General features: G+C 31.5%; 1 protein-coding gene across 2 annotated transcripts; it reads right to left on the minus strand.

Moving 5' to 3' along the window:
* Window positions 1-17,935: 17,935 nt before the first annotated feature.
* On the minus strand, window positions 17,936-21,478 carry LOC105773488 (uncharacterized). 2 transcript variants are annotated; one of them, XM_012595445.2, is made up of 5 exons: window positions 20,774-21,449; window positions 19,997-20,046; window positions 19,840-19,917; window positions 18,791-19,406; window positions 17,936-18,637 (listed from the first exon to the last, which is right to left on the minus strand). In XM_012595445.2, the coding sequence occupies exons 1-5, from the start codon at window positions 20,909-20,911 to the stop codon at window positions 18,104-18,106; spliced, it is 1,416 nt and encodes a 471-aa protein (XP_012450899.2). In that variant the 5' UTR covers window positions 20,912-21,449; the 3' UTR covers window positions 17,936-18,103. The 2 variants fall into 2 exon arrangements, with proteins under 2 accessions (XP_012450899.2, XP_052487900.1); XM_052631940.1 differs by having other exon boundaries at window positions 18,501-18,723; window positions 20,774-21,478.
* Window positions 21,479-21,940: the final 462 nt, after the last annotated feature.

Genomic DNA, 21,940 nt, shown 5'->3' on the forward strand with positions numbered 1-21,940 from the left:
GGGTGAAAGCAGGTTCCTTGTTTGTTAATTCCTTTCTAGTATTTTCTATTGTTGTCTCATTATTTACAAGTCATTTTTTAATTTCAGAGCATTTATGTCTTCATATCATATCATAATTTGTTGTCATAACTTCTTTATTTAAACTTTACTTATTGTGTCTAACATTGTTAGATGTATATTTATTATGTCACTTTAATTAGTTCATTTCAATTTATATGTATAGGTGAAGCTTGTTTGGTATTATAATAATGCACTTGGAAGACCGAGAAGAAGAAATTTATTGCTAGAGCCAAAGCGTAAAATTCAAAAATCCTAACCTTCAAACCATGTGTCAATATTTAGTTCACTTGCATAACATAATTTCTCTTTCTTTAAATTTCTTCAGATACCATGGTTCAACTTGGATATCAGCTAGTCTTTCAGGGTAAAAATGGTACTTATTTTTATTGGTAAAAATGGTTTTACTTGATTGTTTAATGATATATATATATATAGAATTACCATTCTGGACTTCCACCTCGTATCAAAACTTCAACTAGCCACCTCCATTTGTGTTGCACACTGATTGCCCTCATTACAGGCTTATATTGATAATAATGAACATGGCTTTACTAATGTAGCATTGTCAAATACCATGCAGGTACAAGCCGTTGTGAAAAAATACGACATACTTTTCATTGCAGACGAGGTATTTTTGCTAAATCTCGATCTCCGGCTCTTCATTTTGCTTGAAATATTTCCTATAACCATTTCCTCCGACACTCATGCTCAAGTCCAAGTAACATATGAGAGATGATTGAATGGTTTGTTCATAAGTGAGGTTTTGTGCATTGCATTGTAGGTTATTTCTGCATTTGGGAGGCTTGGGACAATGTTTGGATATATGCCGATTGGAGCAGTCATGGTGAGCCCTCAAGTAACAGAAGTCGTTTATTCTCAAAGCAACAAGCTTGGTAAGTTAAAACCTGTATCCAACACTCATGAGTGTTGAGACAATTGGTAACTCTCATTCTTGACTTTATTGAGCTCACCTTGAGGCTCTAAGTACCAACTATTTCTACTCGTCCTTTAGCTTTCAAGTAACTGATGCACAAAAATTATGCTCCAAATTCCTGAAAAAAGGTTGAGAACATTGGCAAGTAAATTTTTAGAGAAAGTTCTATGAAGTTTTTTATGGATTCTGTGGCGCAGACCCATATTTTTTATTTTGGCATATCATTTAATTGTTGTACTAAGTAAAGTAAAAAGTAGACTGAAGCAGTTTACTATGAAGTTTTTAGAGAAAGTTCTATGAAGTTTTAATCTATGCTTGCTTTCCCATGGATTTCCATTCCAACTAGCTTCGATACGGTTCTGCTGCTTTCAGTTTCACGTGATCTCCTCACTGTTACTTGTAATTATCCTTTTTCCATCTTTTGATGAGTGATTTTGCTGCTGCTATTGTTGTTATTAGGCTTTGATAGCCAATGGCGTTGAAGCGGGGACTATCTAGTGTGGGCGTCCAAAGGAACAGAAGTTCTGGATCTTGTTTGCGTATCGTGATTCTTTTTTTCTTCTCAATTTTGACGCTCATTGCTTTGAGTTCATTACAAGATTTCCTTGATTAAATAAATGTATTATATTTTTTATTACTAAGATTTACCTTAAGAAAATGCATTGTATGTTTTATTACCTTGCATATGTATTATTTATTTTAGTTTTGATTCTAAATTTTTATTTTTACTTAAGAGATTTAACTTTTGGATTTTAATTGTATTATTAATTTATTATTTTAAATTCTAAATTTAAATTCATTAATTTTTTATATTTAGTTTTAAAATTAAAATTTTCGTAGAAAATTTAATTTGAATAATATTTTTTATTTATCCTTAAAACATAATATAATATTTATCATAAAAATAAATATTATTTAAAAAAATTATTTTTTTAAAAGATATGTTTTTAGCGGCGTTTGTGTGAAAAGCGCCGCTAAAGGTCTGTTCTATAGCGGCGTTTGTGTGAAAAGCGCCGCTAAAGGTCCTGATCTATAGCGGCGTTTGTGGGAAAAGCGCCGCTAAAGGTCTGCTCTATAGCGGCGTTTGTGGGAAAAGTGCCGCTAAAGGTCTTGATCTATAGTGGCGTTTGTGGGGAAAGCGCCGCTAAAGATCTTGAGCTATAGCGGCGTTTGTGGAAAAGCGCCGCTAAAGGTCTTGATCTATAGCGGCGTTTGTAGGGAAGCGCCGCTAAAGGTCCTGATCTATAGCGGCATTTGTGGGGAAGCGCCGCTAAAGGTCCTGATCTATAGCGGCATTAGCAACAGCGGCGTTTTTTGTGGCGCTTTCAAAAACGCCGCTAAAGGCATAAAAAAACGCCGCTAAAAACCTGTTTTGGTGTAGTGACAATACGCCTCCACACCCAAAATTCTTTAAACTAAAAACGCCATGAACATTGTTTTGGTCTCTGGGTGTTTTTTATTGTACTGTCTCCACCGTGGGATATCGATTTGTTCGTTTTAAATTTATTGATATTCTTTAAACAATTTAATGTATAAATATATTTACAAATATTAAATTAATAATACTAAATATATCTCAACAAATAAAAATCTATCATTCAAAGAAATCTAAAATTAATAATAAAAATCCATAAAAATTTAAGGATTTAGCTTCTTCTTCTTTTTGGAATTTTTTCTTTGATAATCTTTATTATATTTAAGTTTTTATTAGATTTTAAATGTGAAAAAATATATATTTTTTAAAAAGGAAGGAAGGCTTGGGCCTTGGAAGGTTCTTCACAGTTTTTATTTTCCTGTTGGAAATCCCGTTTGGGCATATCCGCCCAAGTCCATTAACAAATCAGCCCAATTCTGGGACATTTGGAGGAGACCACCTGTCTCAACTAAAGCTTTTTATCTTCTCTTTCACGACAAAACCATCTCCCTTAAGAAATATTGCCTCCATTTCAACGCCGTCACCGCTGTCGGAATCTCGATCGGTTACCGTCGATTCGCTATCCTTAACTGCCCGACCTCTGCGGAACCGCAACAGGACCTCCTGAACGTGAGGGAGACTACCGCTGCCCAATAAAGATGAGTTTTTTTTTCTCTGCCTTTTTTCGATTTAACTGAACGGGTTGTGGATGGTGAAGTTGAAGTGGCCGAATGGTTGCTGGAGGCTTGTGGGAGAGGATTTAAGTTTGGTTTAGGGGTTAGTTGAGAGTTGATAGTGGTGAAGATAGTGATATATGGAGGTGGGAGCCTTGGTTGTTCGGGGATGAAGTTGGGTTAGTGAGGTGCTAAGGGCGGTTTGGTGGGTTAAGGGTGTAGTCGGATGGTTTTGAATCTTGAGGGAAGCTGAAAAAGAATGCTTTTCTTGCTCTGAATTCATAAAAATGCAGCAAACCTCTTTTTGCTTGATTTTCGGATGCTGCTATATAGGAGCTAGGAGAGAAGGAGCATGAGCTCCTCATAGAGCTGCGGTGGCATGGCTGTGCTGGCCTTGTGCGGAATGGTGCCGAGGAATGTACTTCACTTCTGTAGGCGGTTGTTGCCATTTCCTTGTGCAGGTAAACATTTTGGAGGAGACCACCTGTCTCAACAGTTGTGTGAAATTTGGGATGTAATTGTAAACCTTGTAAAGTTTTGGGTTTTATTGCAAATTTTCAATTCTTGATTTTTTATATTTTTGTTAAAAAACATTTATAATGAAATACTTTATATATAAAAAAAGAAATGAAATAAAATAAATAACTGAATGGGCCAAAAGTAAAATAAAAATTATACAAATGTCCAATTAACACAAAGTTATGTTAAATTAGTGAGGCTTGCACTTCAAGTTTTTTACAAAATGTAACTCTAAATATCTCAATTTGAATGAACATTAATCTGAAATATTTAACAAGTTAGTGAATATTTGGACTCTTAAACTTGACTATTAAAATTAAGTTAAATTGCATTTATCACAAAATATTGATTTAGATTTGGATAAAATCTAATGTTTGCATATCTACACACCAATGGGGCTGATTATGTGCAAGGATGCGCAGAAAATAAATAATTTTATAAAATAATTTAAAAGTGCGGTTTTAATTGTAAGTGTACAATGTCAATTGTAATATCATAGTGTCCAATGGAACATCGAAGTATTCCAAAGTTTGAACTCAAAGGAGTCGGCGATTAAGTGATTTCTAAACTATAGGCATGCAATTAAAAGAGTCTAGTTGACTAATCACTAAATAATTATATTACGACAAGTCATACAAGGGGTTAATTGCACTAATTAACTACCTAGAAATGTAAAAGGACTAAATTGTAAATCTAGCAAGGTATGAATCTAACAAATAAGATAACAAACAACAGTTGGTTAACCTTTGAATTAGGGATCTAAATCACTAATACTCCTAAATTGGTCTAATTTTATCTCTCGGACTCAATTTTACCAAGTTAAACAAATTAGTTTAGTTTATCTCTCGACCTCACCGAACTAATTTAGGATTATCAAATTGGTACCTGATAAGATCTCCTCTCAATCTCACTTATCTTAATTTTCCCTTAAGGGCGTCAATCCTAAGTTTTGAAGTCTATTCGATTTAGTCTAAATTTTACTATTTAATCCCTAAACCCAAAAATCAACTTCCCCACATTTTCATCAACCAACGACCTACGATTTAGCTATTCATGCTTATATCTACACACATTAACAACATATAATCAATCACAAATGACATTATCTTAATCACAAAGTAAGACAGTAAAAACTTAAGCTTTCTTTCAAAACCTTGGAGATAACAACAATGACAACAAAATAAATGAACAAAGATACCAAAGAAATGGGCTTTTCTATAAAACTAACCTCAAAAAATAATTAATTACTTAAATGACTTTTTTTTTGAAAAAATATGAAAATAACCTAAAATTTACAGTAAAAGTTGGTTGAGCCAAAGTATTTGACGCCACCAACATGCCACGTCAACAATCAAGATAAAAAAAATCAATGTTTTGGTGGAGCCATGTAGAATGACGCCACATGTATAAATATTAGGGAAATATTACAATTTTTAAAAAAATGAGGGAGACTTTTTCAATTTTTAGTGATGTCATTCTACATGGCTCCACCAAAAAAATAATTTTTTATCCCGATTGTTGATGTGGCATATTGGTGGCGCCAACTACTTTGGCTCCACCAACTTTTATTGTAAATTTTAAGTTATTTTCTTATTTTTTTTAAAAAAAACATAGGTAATTTAAGTAATTAATTATTTTTTGAGGTTAGTTTTATAAAAAAGCCAAAGAAATAATTTTAACACGAGAAATGAAAGAAAGTTGAATAATATTAAAATATGGATTAAAGTGTAACTACAAAAAGTTGAAGTTTTAAAAGGTAATTAAACCTAGCTACGGTAAATTTAACTAACTAACTAACTAACTTAGCATTAAACTAGAAAAGAAAGAGTTTGAATTCTAAAAGATGAGATAAACACTAAACCGTAAGCTAAAAAGATGTTTTAAACTCACCCTTACATTTTTCTCATTGTATGAAAGCTTCACTTTATAATATTATGATCTTATTAAATTTTACTTTATACTATTTCTCCAATTAGTATTATAATTATAATTTTATATGAATATTCAGTTTGCTATTATTGTTTAAATAATTTACGACTCCAAAACAATTAATTGCATTAGAAGTCTTATATTGATCAAAGATGATTAAACATGTAGTACCCTTTATTCGAGTCTGATATCTGACTTGAGAAAGATGCGTTATTTTCAAACATCAAAGTTAATTTCCAATTTGCACTCATAAATTATGACTTTTTTTTTTGTTAAATCTGACATTTTAAAACATTCTCAAACTTAGCTAAACATTCAATCATCAAATTACTTTCTAACGTCATTCAACATAGCATATACTCAACCATCATCATTCGAGTGCAAGTCATTACCAAAAGTTCAAAACGTTTAAGCCTCAACATAGCTCAACTTCAAGTCACTAAGCAACTACTCCAAATACATTAGACCTAACTTTAGTTTTTATGTACATGCTATACTAAAAACCAAAATTTAAACACAAAAGGTAGTCATACTCTTCAAGCCCCAAGGTGATGTGATGTGACCCGAAACGAACAAAATTTGAATTCAATCTTTTTAAGCCTAACCTTCAATCTATGCGTAGAAAATAACAACGCATTAAGCAATTAAATTGCTTAGTAAGTACTCATATGGACTCATTCTTTACTTTTTCATTTAATACATAATTATAATTTAAGGGTCCATTTGATTGTAGTAAAACATTTTCCGGAAAAGGTTTTTAGTCTTTTCCAGTGTTTGTTTGGCTGAAAATATTTTCCTCAGGTAAAATCAATTCCAAAACACGGCAAAATGCCTTACATTTTTAGGGAAATTGTCTTACTGTTTCAACTTCCGTAAGACATTTTCAAAGCTCTTCTCTCTATCGATTTTCCAGTAATCCCCCACTCTCCTCCTTCATTCATTCATTTACGTGAGAAAACTTCCCTGAGAAAACGTCGACAACCCATTTTCCAGTAATCCCCCACTCCCCTCACTATTGATTATCGCCGTAGTTTTTCATTTTCTCGGTTCCCTCCTCTCCGTATCCGTCCAAATTGCCGATCCAAACGTTCTCAGTTTCTGACCACCATTTTTTTTTTTGCTATCTCCACTCCAATTTCCCTCAGATCTCTGGAAAATTTCAGGTAACCTTATCCCTTACATTATTTCTTTTTGTATGGTTTTATTTTCAACTTTTATTTCTGGGAAATTTCAACCTGTAAAATGCGAACTTGTGTCTGGTTTCATTTCATAAGAAAATGTTAGTGCATTGTTGAGTAATAAGTTACATTGTTGACACTAATTAGTTTGTAAATTTAGGGTTTTAGGATTTTATACAATAAAATTGGGTAATGCAAGGTGTTTAATTGTTTATATTCACGAGGTTGGAGAATTCGGGGAGTAAATGGACAAGACTAACTTAGGTTGATCTAAAGGTGTTTAACCATAGCATTAACTTCTTCTCTTTCCTGTATATGATGTTGAGTTTTAGAGTGGAGAATAATGTCTCTTGTCTTTCATCAACACAATTGTTACTGCTATGGTTTCTTCTTTAAGTAGCTTAAGAGTATTCCCCGTTCTTCGTGGTTAGATAAAAAATGAACTTACTAACCTTGAATTAGGAATTTTAGCTTGATTAGGACTACTGGTTGCGGAGGAAATTGTTACCTAACTGTTAATTGCGCATCTCTAAGATGTTGAGTGCAGACTCTAGGAACCTTTTTCTTTCCCATGTTTGGACTCTACTCATGAGTATACATATTCATTAATAAGCTTCATAGTGTAAAACTTATCACATTTTCCTAGTGTTTGAACTCTAGGAACCTTCAATTGATGCTTCTATTTTGAAGCAACAAAAATGCTTTGTTGAGGCTCAATTTCTATCTTCAAACACCATATTTTGGTTAATATTTCCTTCATAGTAAATGAAGATGCTTGAACCTCGGATCAGCTTCTGGAAATGCTTGTTGCAACTTAGAATATTCCTCCATAAGAATGATATTAGTGATTTCTTGTCTAAAAATCCTAAGTTTTGATGCTTGATTATCTTAGCCTTTCTAGCTGGCATTAATGACTTCATTTCGGTGCAGCAAATGCTGTATTGATGTGTTAAGTTCCTAGTTCTAGCTTCCTAGTTTTTATTTGTGGTTCCTTTTTATGACGACTGTTTGATTACTAGAGCATAGCTTGTGCTAATAATACGATGCGATGCGAAGCATGTGGAAAATCATTTGAGGACTGTAAAAAACCAGTGGCAGATTATATGCAAAATTCGAGGTGAAAGTGGTTTTGGATGGGATGATAACATGAAAATTATCACATGTGATAGAGCGACATATGATGCAGCAGTGATGGTAATATATGTATATATATGTTAAGTATATTTCAATTGTTTTTTACTTGTTATTCTAATTGTGTATAATATTCAACAAGCACACAAGAAGTATGAACCATTTTTGAATAAAAGCATTGATCACTATAATGAAGTGGCTTTGGTTGTTGGCAAAGATATGGCAACAGGGAGTTTTGCCAGAACATTTGCTGACATAGATTTGGATGATGGTAATGAAGATTCAGTGCCTGTAGATTGGGACAATGAAGAGGCTGAAGAGGTAAGAACAAATGTATCTTCATCTGGCACATCCAAACGTAAAAGAAAAAGTGTTCAAGAAAGTGTCGTTGATGAACAAATTAAATTTGTGGGTGAACAACTTGGCAAAATTGGTAATGCTTTGGAACAATTTACTGCGGATAAGACACCACAGCTTTACGAACAAGTGATGTCGATGGAGAAAGAAGGATTTGATGATGACTTCTTGTGTTATGTGTCTAGTAAGTCATGAATCCGAGGCCAAAGCTTTTTTAGTTAAAAGTACGAAGCATAAAAAAATTTGGCTTCGAAAATTTTCTCAAGGTTGAAGATATTGATACTTTTATGTGGTGTAATATTAGTTATGCACTTGGACAATGTTGTTACTATGTGGTGTACTACTAATTATGCATTTGGATAATATTATTAATTTCTAGTATTCATTGTGGTTTCAAAGCTAATTTATAATTATTCAATCCTTGTTTTTTTTATTTTTTAACACAATTACAAATAATTTATTTGATATTGGTTGTTTTCAATTTATGATGCTTAATATTGTAGCTTAATAATTGAGTATTATTATATATTTAATTTGATTTATTTAATTATAAATAAATCATTGCAATATATGTAAAAACAATTTAAAATATAAAATTTATTAATATATATTAATATATGTAAAAACAACTTTTTCAAAAATATTTTTGAAATCGCAATGCAAGAAATATTTGACACAGATTCATCCAAACACCAGAAAATATTTTCAGTAAATCGTTTTCTAGAAAAGTAAATCACTTTCCAGAAATTATTTTACGGAAAATATTTTACTGGCAAACAAATAGACCCTAAGTAAATCAGTTAACATTAAAGTAAAATTTAATTACAACACATAAATATTATAGCTCATAAATAACTTACCAATTTCCATTTTAATTTAGCCCTAAGTAAACTTTAACAAACTACAGCCGGATATGTGAAATGATAAATTAGTTGTACAAGAGATTATATAAATAATGAATGTATAAACAAAATTGATATCTACAAAGGACAAGTGTGCTATGCACATTAAGTGCAAGTTACATATTCTTAAATTCAAATGCGCACAAATAGAATTACTAATATCCAACAAGTTCAAATCTTGTTTTCCAAGGTCATTCGATATCATAATTAATTATAGGCAAAATTTTATAATCTCATATCACACTAACATTTCAAAATCACATGTAATTGAGCTCTCAACTTAAGTATTAGTTACTAATATTTCATCCATAAAAATTTCATAATTTAATTCCTTTTCATTTTAACTCGGAAATTTTTAAAATTACTTTAGTGCTGCTACTAAGCAACAATCACCTTTCATCACTTAAAAATATTTTTCGTATGCATATACCGTTTGCTTCATTTGAAACTATGTTCTATAAATATAAATATCTTATTTTAAATCAATTTCTACAATTTTCGACACTTTTTCAAAGTTGGAATAGGGGTCGTCGCCAACAACTTTGAGTTACCTTCACTAAATTATTTTTAAATCACAATACAAATTTTGTAACACCTTCACCTGCCTCCATCATCGGATTAGGTTACGGGATGCTACGATAAATAACATAACAAAATCATGTTATTCTAGTTCAAAACTTATTAACACATTCATTAATCGTCAAACATTCAGTTAAACATGTTATACATGCAAGATTAGGCTTAAATCAAGCTTAGGAAAGCTTTAAAAACAATTTAGAACTGAGTAGGAGCTAATTTGAAACATTTCAGAAAATATATGGCAAAAGTACAAAACAAGGGTCACACAGTCGTGTCACTTGGCCGTGTAACTAACTGTAGCCGTGTGGACCTAATTGTAAAACTTTGCAAACATTCACATGGTTGTGTAGCTAGGTCGTATGAGAGACTAAGGTCGTGTCAATCAACCTGCACCAAATTTATTAAGAGCACATGGCCGTGCCACATGCCCATGTGAGGCACACGGTCGTGTCTTAGACCATGTTCACCTATTTGTACCCTATAAGGCAAGTTACAAACCGTCAACACTCACATACCATATATGCACTTCATACCAAATCTTAAAACCTAATCAAAATACACCAAAATATACCAAAAACACCATTTAAAACATCATTCCTAAGTGCTTAACCAACATGCCATTTTGGCACCATCACTAGGGGTGAGCAAAATTCGATTCGACTCAAAAAAATCGAAAAAAAATTTGAATTTCGAGTTAAACGAATCGAGTTATTCGAGTTAATCGAGTTATTCGAATCAACTCGAATTTTTATTTCGAATTTCGAGTTCGAATCGAGTTGAGTTTTCGAATTCGAATAACTCGAATAATTCGAATATCAAACTATAATATTTTACAGTTTTACCTTAAACTCCCAAACTTTTTTACTTTTCCCTCAAAACTTTTACTCCTTCCCACTTTTCCCCCAAAACTTTTACTCCACTCTCCTCCCAACCCCCTAATCTACCCAAAATCCATTTCCCACCAAAATTTTACTCTTCCATTCATTTTTTTTCAAAATTTTACTCTCAAAAACCCTCAAAACCTTTTATTTTCCCCCAAAATTTTTACTCCCTCCCACTTTTCCCCTAAAACTTTTATTCTCTTCCCATCCCACCTCCCACCTCCCATCTACCCCAAACCCTCCCCTCCAAATTTTTTAAATATTTTCCTCCAAAATTTTACTCCCCTATTTACTTTCCTCAAACTTTTATTCCCCAAAACTTTTATTTTCCCCTAAACTTTTACTTTCACCCTTTACTCTCAAATAAAAATCAAAATTATCCAAAAAATCACTAAACATAAATAGTAATAATTTTATTTATATATACTATTTATATTATTAAATTAAATTTCACATTTTATATTATTTATATTATTGAATTGTTTAGTCATATTGAATATTTATATTAAAATTGAATTCTTAATTATGCCATAAAATATTCGTGTTAAAATTTTATATTGGTATCAATTTCAATTTTTTTTTAAAATAAATTTTATTAAAAATCATATTTTTATATTTAATATATTTTAATTCCAAAATACATAGTGACAAGAATCCAAGATAATTGAAACAACTAAGCAAACAAATAAGCTAACCAGTATATAAAAAATTAATAAATAAATTATGAGGTGATGAAAGTTAATAAAAGATTTGATTAAGGTGGACAAATTTTATTACGATGGGTGACAATGGTTAAAAGGACCCAAAATTATTTTTTAAAATTTAACTCGAACAAATATATTCGATTCGATTCGATTCGAATTCCATCTCACTTGACTCGATTCGAGAAAACTTCAAATAAAGTTAGGATGATAAAATGAGATTCGAAAACTCGATTAACTCGAAAATTTTCGATTCGATCGAATGCTCACCCTTAATTAATAAATGAATTATGAGGTGATAAAAGTTAATAAAAAATTTGATTAAGGTGGACAAATTTTATTACGATGGGTGACAATGGTTAAAAGGACCAAAATTATTTTTTAAAATTTAACTCGAACAAATATATTCGATTCGATTCGATTCGAATTCCATCTCACTTGACTCGATTCGAGAAAACTTCAAATAAAGTTAGGATGATAAAATGAGATTTGAAAACTCGATTAACTCGAAAATTTTCGATTCGATTCGATCGAATGCTCACCCTTAACCATCACAACAAATCATAAACCATTATCAAAGAATTCGTCAAATATAATACTATCATGATTCAATTATAACTTTCAACCATACATATAAGTAGACCTGTCCATGGGCCTGGCCCGAAAAAAATTTCGGCCCGACTCTTAGGCCCGGGCCCGGCCCGAAATATGGGCCTAAAATTTTGCCCAGTTCGCCCGAAAAAATAATAAGTCTGAGTCCGCCCGACCAAATTTGACCGGTTTTTAATAAACACAAAAAATATTTAAAAAAATAATTTTTTAAAGTATTTTAAAATTAAAAATAAAATAAAAATATATATTTATTATATTTGGGCGGACCGCCAAAAAGTTGAGCTTGAGCCTGGCCCATTTTTTAAACGGGCCTCGTTTTTTGCCCAAGCCCATATTTCGGCCTATATTTTACCCGAACTCTCCCATATTTCTAGGCGGGCTGTCAGCCAGCCAGCCAGCTTTACCCATGGACAGTCTACATATAAGCATGTGATACCATTATGCATCTTGCCATAAATTTCTATCAAACCTTACTTTGTAAAGCAACCTAAAACATGTTATAACATCTAATAGAATTGACCATCTAGGTATCAAGTAAACAACTAGATCTATACCATGTATAATCCATCCAAATCTCAATTTACATAAATCTTTTCATGATTCAAAACATCACATATACCTATTAATCAATCATTTTCAAAGCATTATCATAGCATAATTCTTCATAATTCAAAAATAGGTATACGTCAACAAGGCACACTTAAACCATTAATTCTATCAACCAAGCCAAATAACCTTATAAACATATTACATAATATCCATTTTAACTACATAATCACATCCAATTCATAATCCCCAAAATGACCTATATATATAACATATAATCATTCAAACTCAAATCACAATCAACAACCAAAGTACCAACATTCAAGATTGACCAAAAACGAGTCGCCTATATACATGCCACAAAACCAAATTTTAAACGATATAAAGACTACTGAATCAATATCGGGATAGTGTGAGTTTCTTAACGATCCGCCTGATACGTTTCGCAAGTTGACAATCTACAGGGAAAAAGGGAAACAAGGGAGTAAGCATTACTAATGCTTAGTAAGTTCACAGTTACTAAAACAACAACTTACTTCATTTTATAAATTTAAACAACAAGTTATTCAACTTGACGATTTTGCCTAAATCTGGCAATCCTATATCAACCAGGTGAGTTCATCCCGTAACCAATTCATATAATAATTTGAACATTTAACATTTCAAATAATTTTAATACCAATTGCATGGAAAACAACAACTCAATACCATTCACAACATTTCAATCAACGTTTCAATTCACAAATACTACTAAAAGTCTCAATGATACACATGTATCAATACATACAAACTTCAATTAATCAATCTAAAGATTATATCGCATCATTTCATTTTGTTGTTTGAATTTTGCATCAAATTCATAGATTTATCACATTTCCATATTGGCCCTCCGGCACATATATCCAATATGTATTAGCAGTCAATGCTATCGATATTCATATATATATATATATATCATTAATCAATTTTGTATTACCATAACACAATTATCAACTCGGTTTATATCTTAAAGATCAAATATCACATTACTTTCCATTTCCTATCTATTTTTAATCTCAAGTATTAAATAACACTTTTCATTTCAAATTTTCAATCTCATGATTTCAAGGACCCTATCATCATCATTTCAATTATACTTATCCCTATTTTATCATTTATTTCCCCCATTAACTCAACTCCAACTTGGACAGATACACGGATCCAACCAACACACCAGTTTGGCACCCAGTGCCTAATCAGATAAATCCGAAGCAAATAGTTGTGTCCAACGCTTATCAAATAGTTTGACACCCAATGTATCATTGGTAAGGGTGAACAAAATCTGATTCAATTCAAAAAACTCGATAAAAAAGTCAAATTTTGAATTAAATAGTTCGAGTTATTTGAGTTAATCAAGTTTTCAGATCAACTCGAATAAAAAATTAAGTTTTTCGGTTTAACTCAAATATGAATTACACAATTCGAGTTATCCGAAAATCCGAATAAGAAAAGACAAAACTACATCGTTTTGATAAATGTTCACCTTTTCTAAATTAAAAGTCAAAATCATTAAGTTAAAAGACAAAACTACGACGTTTTGATAAATGTTTACTCATTAAGTTAAAAGGCAAAATCATTATATTGTTTATATAGTTAAATAATCTTGTAATTTGTCTACTAGTTAAATAATCGATCCATGTAAATGTAACATTGAGTATAAATAATAGGATTCGTTAACTCGACTCAACTCGAAATTTTTTGACTCGATTAAAAAAATTCAAATCGAGTTTGGTTGCTAAAATAGATTCGTCAACTCGACTAACTCGAAATTTTTTGACTCGATTCGACTTGACTCGATCAAATACTCACCCCTAATCACCGGTATAACAGAAGTAATTTGGCACCTAGTGCCTCATCAACTAATAATCGAAGTAACCCTGAACTCTTTTTATCCTATGACATGCCAACTATATCCGACTCTGTCTGAATACTTAATAGGGTAATTATTTTCAATTTCCATTATAAGCCAATTTTCTTAATTCAATTATATATGTTCAATAGTAATTTATCAATACTTATCAATATACCAACATAATTCTTCTCAATACAAAAATCAATTTTGCATTTACATCAATATATGATCATCTCAAATAAATTCAATTTAGTCATTACTGTAAACAATCAATCAATTTCAGGCAAACACAATTCTATCAATTATAATCAATTATAAATTCATTTTAATTAAAATTTAATTTATCATTTTAAGTTTTATCCGTCAGCTTATCACTTTTTGTGTTCTAGTCTATAACTCACTCATTGTACCTAATTGTGAACAATTTAAACTATTATCAACCAAATACAATTTTAAAAATTAAATATAAAACAATTTAAATACAATCATACTATGCGAACTTACCTGGTCAAAAAAAAAATCTCTAAGGACTAATCAACATTTTTTTTGTTATTTCCTCGGATTTTCTTCAATTTGGTCAAATTTTCGATCTATTCAATAATTAAATTCAATTTATCAATTCCAACCCTATTATTTCATTCAATTATAAACATGTATCAACTCAATTTCATTATTCGGCTGCCCAATTTAGTCCGTAAAACCGAACTTATCATATCTTTCGAATTTGAACTCCAAATTTTAAACTCACTTAAATTATGTCAATATACAACCTCATATTATCACAATTTACAAAAAATTCATACCGATTTGAATATATTTGCAATTTAGTCCCTAACTCAAAACTAATAAAATTTATTTAACAAATTAATCATATTTCATTTCTAAGCTTCAAAATCAACCATAAACATTTAAAAATTCCAATTAACATCAATGGAAACTTTAGAAATCTTTAATAGCTTTCAAACCGGAGATATGAATTAACTAAACTTAATTGCAACGATCTCAAAAATATAAAAAATATTTAAAACTCGTGTTGGAAGGACTTACATGCACGATTAGAAAGCTTGAAGGGTTCGGCTATGGCTTCCTATTTTAATTTCTTATTTCAAACGGTGAAAAACAAGTGATGAGGAAAATGACAATGATGTTTTAAATGTTTTAACATATAATTGAAATTAATAAAACATTTTTTAAATGAAATTTTCACTTAAATATTAGACACCACAGTCCACCACTATTTAAAAAGTGGTTAATTTCCACTTTGATCTTTAAGCATTTATTAATTAAGCATCTTAACTAATAAAAATTAATATCGATTAACTTTTATAGTTTTTTACGTTTAATTAACCATCCAATCACTAAAATTTTTGGATCAAACTGCAGTTCATCTTTATAATAACTCCATAAATGATAAAAAAAAATTACGGGTTTGATTTATAGAAATTAGGTCCCGAAACGTCATTTTCCAAAACCACTTGGCTTTTGGTATGCACCATTAATAAAATATATTAAATCTCGATTCAATATTTCACTATATTTAACTCATATATCCATAGACTCTCTCTTGTCGGAATTGCACTAAAAAACGGGTTGTTACAGAATTATAATGCAAGTATAATTGAATTCATTAAAAACTAGATTCAACAAGCTTTTCAATCATATTTGGCTCTACTCTTAATTTAATCTATATAATTGAAGTTACTTCTAATGTCATTTACTAAACTTGAATAACTTTAGTTTGATCCTTCACCATCCAACTTATTAATTATTTAAATATTAATCTAAATCATACTTTATAAAATTTTCAACTAAATCCAAACATGGTAAATAAGAGTTGAAAAGAGTACTTACCTTGACTTCTTTCAATCTTTTACTACTTTTTTCGACGCCACTTTTTCCAATTCCATTTTATTTCTCTTCATTAAAAAATAAAAGCGAAAAGCAAAATGCATGAATACATAAATTTCTCACCATGTCCCCTCAACTTTCTCTAACTTCCAACCATCACTTCTTAAAATTAAATTTAGGAAATTACTTTACAGTGTTCATTATACATTAAAATCCTAAGAAAATTATGTTGTCACTATAGAATGTAATGATAATTTATGAATTTATCATTATTAAATAAAATATAATATTCATATATTTCATCTTAACAAATATTTGGATTAAATATTTAAATAATAAAATTTAATTGATATTTATAATGTTAATTAAAAGCAAAATTATTTTAAATTTGTCCTACATATAGTTTGTAAATATAACAATGCACATATAAAATCATGTATGCATAAAACTTGTTTTGAAATAAATTAAAAAAAATATATGTATATATAATACATGTAAGAATTGCTCAAGTTATAGAGAAAATAAAATAGTAGGACAAAGGAAGAAGACAATAGTGTTTTTTTAAAAACATTTATTAATAAATTAATACATAAAACCAATATAAAATAAGGTTAATTTTGTGTTAATATTTTTCTAACTTTTCCATATTTTATAATGAGAATTACATTGTAATGTTCATCGGAAGATAACTGTTAATGAAATAAAATTGAAGATTAAATTATGAGGGAAGTAATGATGAAAAATAAAAGGAAATGGGTAGATTTTGATGGAAAAGAGCAAGTTTGCCTTCATTTTCTTCTTTGTTGCCGTGGGAGAGAAGATGCGTAGAAATTTTATATCTATATTTTTAAAAAATTAGGCAAACACTACTTAGCTTTGTTCCACTTAATCTAACGGTCCAAAATCATCTAAAAATATCTCTTTTTCTTTTTAACTCTCAATATCCATTTTACCCTTTGTAGTTCTTTATATTCGCCCTTCAACCTATGACCACTTCTTGGACCTTTACTTCTTTACAATCTAGTCTAATGAATTTTTTGGATGTTCAACTACTTCCTCTAATTTTTATTGATTAAAAGCATTTCACTACTAACGAAAATTTTACTAAATACTCGCCATCATAATTTTAGAGGCGTTACGAGATATATCCACGGGTTGAGCCAGACCAAAAATGAGTAGGCTTAGATGATGATAAATTGAAGAAAAAGATCGATATAAAAGATGATGACGAAAATGATGGATTAAAGTAGAAGATTAAAACACATAATCTAAAATATTTGTAATATTAGTATTTATTTTTAAATTAGATTTTATATGCTAAAATAGTTTTTAAAATTGAACTCTAATCTCAATTCTCATATATATATATATATATATATATATATATATAAGATATTAAAGATAGAGTTGTTTTACATTTATTAAAGCCGTTGAAATAATATCTATCTTTAATTACATTTTCATTATAATTTAATCTTATTATTTTAAATAATTTTATTTTTATCCATCTTTTAAACGTGCACACGAAGATTAGTTATTTTTAAATGTATAATTATTACAACTTTAATTTTATTATATATTTTAATTATACTTAATAACAAATAAAACAATTAATTAAAAACTAGTTATTTGGATGTTTAATTAGAGTGGGTTTTTGTGTTGTTGGTACATTTCCGCCAGATCGACTTTCGTTCTTTTCTAACATGATTGCCTTGGATATCATGAGCCAATGATTGGCATTTTCACCCTTGTTTATATACCCAGCAACTACCTCCTCCATCACAAAGGGTTTCCTGTTTTTCACTGATTAATGGTAGTTTTCAAAGTAAAACTGCAATTCTAGAACTGTTTATCCTAAGGGACAAAACTCTTACACTTCATAACTACATACATTTACAACAGGGTCTCATAATAGAAGACAGATTGTTATACATTTGTACAACATTATCACCTACCTCCACTTCTCTTTCTTCCTTTTGTTCGAGCTTCAGACTTTTGACCTGTGCGTCCACCGCTGACTTTTCTTGGCCGAGAAGCTGAAACCTTCTTTGTCACAGCCAAGGACTCATCCGATGCTGGAGAATCTGCAGCAGTTGTCTTTTTACTCCCATGACAAGCCCCTGCTACGGGATTCCTGTTGCTTGATGCGTTTCCAGGTGGTTTGCGATTACCACGGTGAATGCTCCAGGGCTTTGCAGGAGGTTTGTGCATAGGTGTGTTGGAGGTAAAGGTGGTCATGGGAACCTTGCCTCTGTACTCCTTAAAGTGTTGCCACAAAGCTGTGGTGACAATACGTCTCAGATGCAGTGCGGATTTATATTCACGAGTGTTCTTGGAATAAAAGACCAAGGCATTGTTGGCAACTAATAACATATCACGAAAGAGCTCTCTAACAGACATGATCAAATTACTGACTATTCTTGATCTTATGGTGTCGAAATCCATGTGCCGTAGGATCATTTTTTTGTATCTTCCTCTTTTCTGTGTGAGAAAAGAACAATCTCGAGATTATCTACATATAAACATTAAGCCTCGGGACGACTGAACGAAGCTAGTGCTTGGTGTAACTGAAAAGCAGATTAATAAAAATTATTGACATCATTAATGAACTAAACCGAGAATACTTTCCTTTACCTGACTATCAAGCCTCCGCCGAAAGACAGAAGCACAGTCATTCTCTGCGACAGAACTAAATATTCTCATTATATCATCAATCCCTTCCTTGGTTGAACCTCCACTTTGATCCTCGACAGCCGAAGATTTGGCAATCTGAGCAGAGTTGCTAACTGAAGTTTCTTTGCAAAGCAAAGCACTTGCAACATCAGCCGGGCATAAAGCCTCGCTTTCCCCGACACTCCCTTCTTTGGTATCCTTACTGCAATCCTTTCTCTTTCGTTTCCCTCTCCTCTTCCGTATACACAGCAACTTTCCTCCACATAGAGCATCTGCCAACTTATCAATGCTTGAAAATATCTCCCTCTCAGAGGTCAGTGCGTCTCCTACTGGCTTGGAATCCATCTCTTCAGTAGGCACTGCAGCTGGAATCTGACAATCAGGCGCCCAGTTTGTCTGGGCCTCCTGCGTAAAACTACCAGCAGAGAGGCCATCCTTGCATGTGTCCTTACTGGAAAACTCAAATCCCTCGGATTTAAGACATGGTAAGGCTGATTCTGTTGGACTGGAATCATAATCAACCCTTGAATCATTTCTTTTCTCAGCTTTTAGGTTTTCAAGCTTTGATTCCAGAGACCTGAGGAGGACTAGAATAAATCCAGAGTAATATAAACACAAGAATGCAAGTTTTAGGACGTAAAAAATCCGAAGATACCAAGATCAAAAGCATAAATTTGGTTTGTTCTTATGTAAAACATAAATTCAGGTTCATGTACTTTGAGACATCCGAAATTAAAAGCTCAATTTCCACTAAAGTTCAAACTAATACGCAAACAAAAGCTCTTCCAGGACTATCAACCAGGTCATAGCTTTAGCTTTTACGCATTTTGGCTAGCATGCATTGGAGGGCAATTGAGAATCTGTGCTGCGTATGATTAAAAACCGGAGAATCTTCTTAAAGTGTTGAGTATTTTGGAACTCCATTGACAGATTACAAAAGAATAGTATAGGAACAAGACTCAAAACCACTAAAAGCATAGCCCATTTGGCAATAGAGGCAAATTACTCACCCGATTGAATCTTCGGATTCCTCTAAAGCTCGCCTCAATTCAGCCATTCGTTGTTTACGTAACTCCTCAAACCAAGCTCTAAAAGAAGCATACTTGAGAATGTAACTATGGAAATTAATACATAATACTCGAACAAACCCGGGACAGGATTACTCACTTGCAACCTGAGTAACGTCGTTGTAGATCCTCATACTTGGCCTTACATGCCTGCATTCCCCATAACGTAGGAAAATAAAATCGACCATTTGGACAAATAATTTCAGTACACTGCATTAACAGCTGGAACATTATCCTAGTACTCCCTCCCATTTAAACAAGGAAAGTTCAACATAAGTCAATTAAATGCACATCCTTAATCATGTAGTTGTATTATAAAGATGTTAATTCATACTGATGCATTTCAAATATCATTCAATAGTTCAAGTAACCGACATCCTATGAACCTTGAACCTTGAACCTTTTTATCGAACATTAGGCAAAATGTCAAAACACGAATACTTATATTTAGGGAGTCAAAGCGAACTATTAACTACCCTCATTTACAAAAATTGAGCGCTTTCATTCTCCTAAAATACATTTTATAGTAGAATCCAACCAGAAGTGAAGATCAAAAATAGTCAAGGCTTTCAGCTTCACGCATTTTCATTAATCCTTATTGGTCACGTGGAAATCACGTGACAAGTACTTCCCCATTACCCTGACAATAGTAATTAAATAATAATAATAATCAAAATCACAAACACATATGTTAATGTCAAGACTTGTTTGCCGCATAAAACGTAACCATTCATGTCCTTGTCTTGTTTCACTCTCATTTCTTTAATGCTAAAATTAATAAAGAAGAACAATTTTATACCTAAAAAGGGAGAAATGGATCAAATCAGAAAATACTCTGTTAATTAAATTTTAAAAAAAGTGTTAATCGTATAATAACCTCGGGAGTGAAGGCAAAAGGAGAAAGAGCTCGGGTTCGGAGCTCCGAAGCGACGAGGTTCCAATCTCGGGTACCATGGCGGAGAACTGCCCCACCTAACAAAAGCTCCTCCCAAGTACCCCACGTCCTCGTTATCATCTCCGTTCCTAAGTACACGTGTACGGCCCACGATTACTTCCAAAAAATCAACGACGACCCACCACCGGAAATTTCTATTAAATCAAGAAAGCCATAGCCTTTCTCTTCTCCTCAGGCACATCCGGCGCACTTAGCCGACGCCACCCTCTTATAATAAATAAAAAAGAATTCCCAGAAACAAAAGCAAAAGGCGGTCTCTTTAGGTTTTTTTTTTTTCTTTTTTAATGAATTTTGAAACTCGTTAGAACTAGAAGGGTATAAAAAGTTTAGAATTTTTAATGTAACGGAAAGTAGCCAAAATTTTAAAAAAGTGAAATCAGCCAAAAAACGGACGAGATTTTGCAGAATAATGTAGAAATAAAAGAGAGATAATATGTATATATCTCAAATATTTTTTCAGGAAATAATCTCAAAGATTATAATTTGTTTTAGAGTGAGAAAAACATGGACAAGGAGAAGACTTTTTTTTTTTTTTTGGTTTAATAAAGGGTATGGAACTTTTAAGTTTAGTTTTCTGCGATTGGGTTTTTATATTTATTAATATTTTTTTGGTTTGGTTAAGAAACAAAGGCGCTGTCTTTTCTTCAGCTTCTCGGTTTTCGGACACACTGGATTGACCTAATTGTCTTCGTCTATATATATATATATATCCCCACTTCGCTTCTTTTTTTTTTTTAATGACAGTTAACTCCTACTTAATTAGAATAAATTTCCATCTGTATATATAAGTGAATACAATAATTGGAAAGAAAATACATTTTGTAATATTTATTTGCAATATTAGATCTTATAACCAAGGTTGAGATGTGTCCTATAAGAGTATAGTAAAATATTTAATAAAAAAATACATGTCCATTTTTTAATGTTGTTTGTGGAATAAAAAAGATAATCTTCTAGTGTACTAAACACTCACTCATTTTTTAATTTATAAAAACAAAAAATAATATTTCTAAGAATGTCATTAGATTAAATTTAAGGTCGAAACAAGAGCAGTGATACAAGGTCTTCAAATAGTATGGGAGAACGAAT

Source organism: Gossypium raimondii, chromosome 6 (genome assembly GCF_025698545.1).
Source record: "Gossypium raimondii isolate GPD5lz chromosome 6, ASM2569854v1, whole genome shotgun sequence".
NCBI lineage: Eukaryota > Viridiplantae > Streptophyta > Magnoliopsida > Malvales > Malvaceae > Gossypium > Gossypium raimondii.

What these genes read in the sequence shown, in the direction of transcription:
- LOC105773488 (XM_012595445.2), bottom strand. Translation starts at nt 20,911, where the DNA reads ATGATAACGAGGACGTGGGGTACTTGGGAGGAGCTTTTGTTAGGTGGG. An exon ending in GAATCCGAAGATTCAATCGG is followed by an intron (nt 19,407 to 19,839) that starts GTGAGTAATTTG and finishes AGTCCTCCTCAG; the next exon opens with GTCTCTGGAATCAAAGCTTG. An exon ending in GGCGGAGGCTTGATAGTCAG is followed by an intron (nt 18,638 to 18,790) that starts GTAAAGGAAAGT and finishes TTTCTCACACAG; the next exon opens with AAAAGAGGAAGATACAAAAA.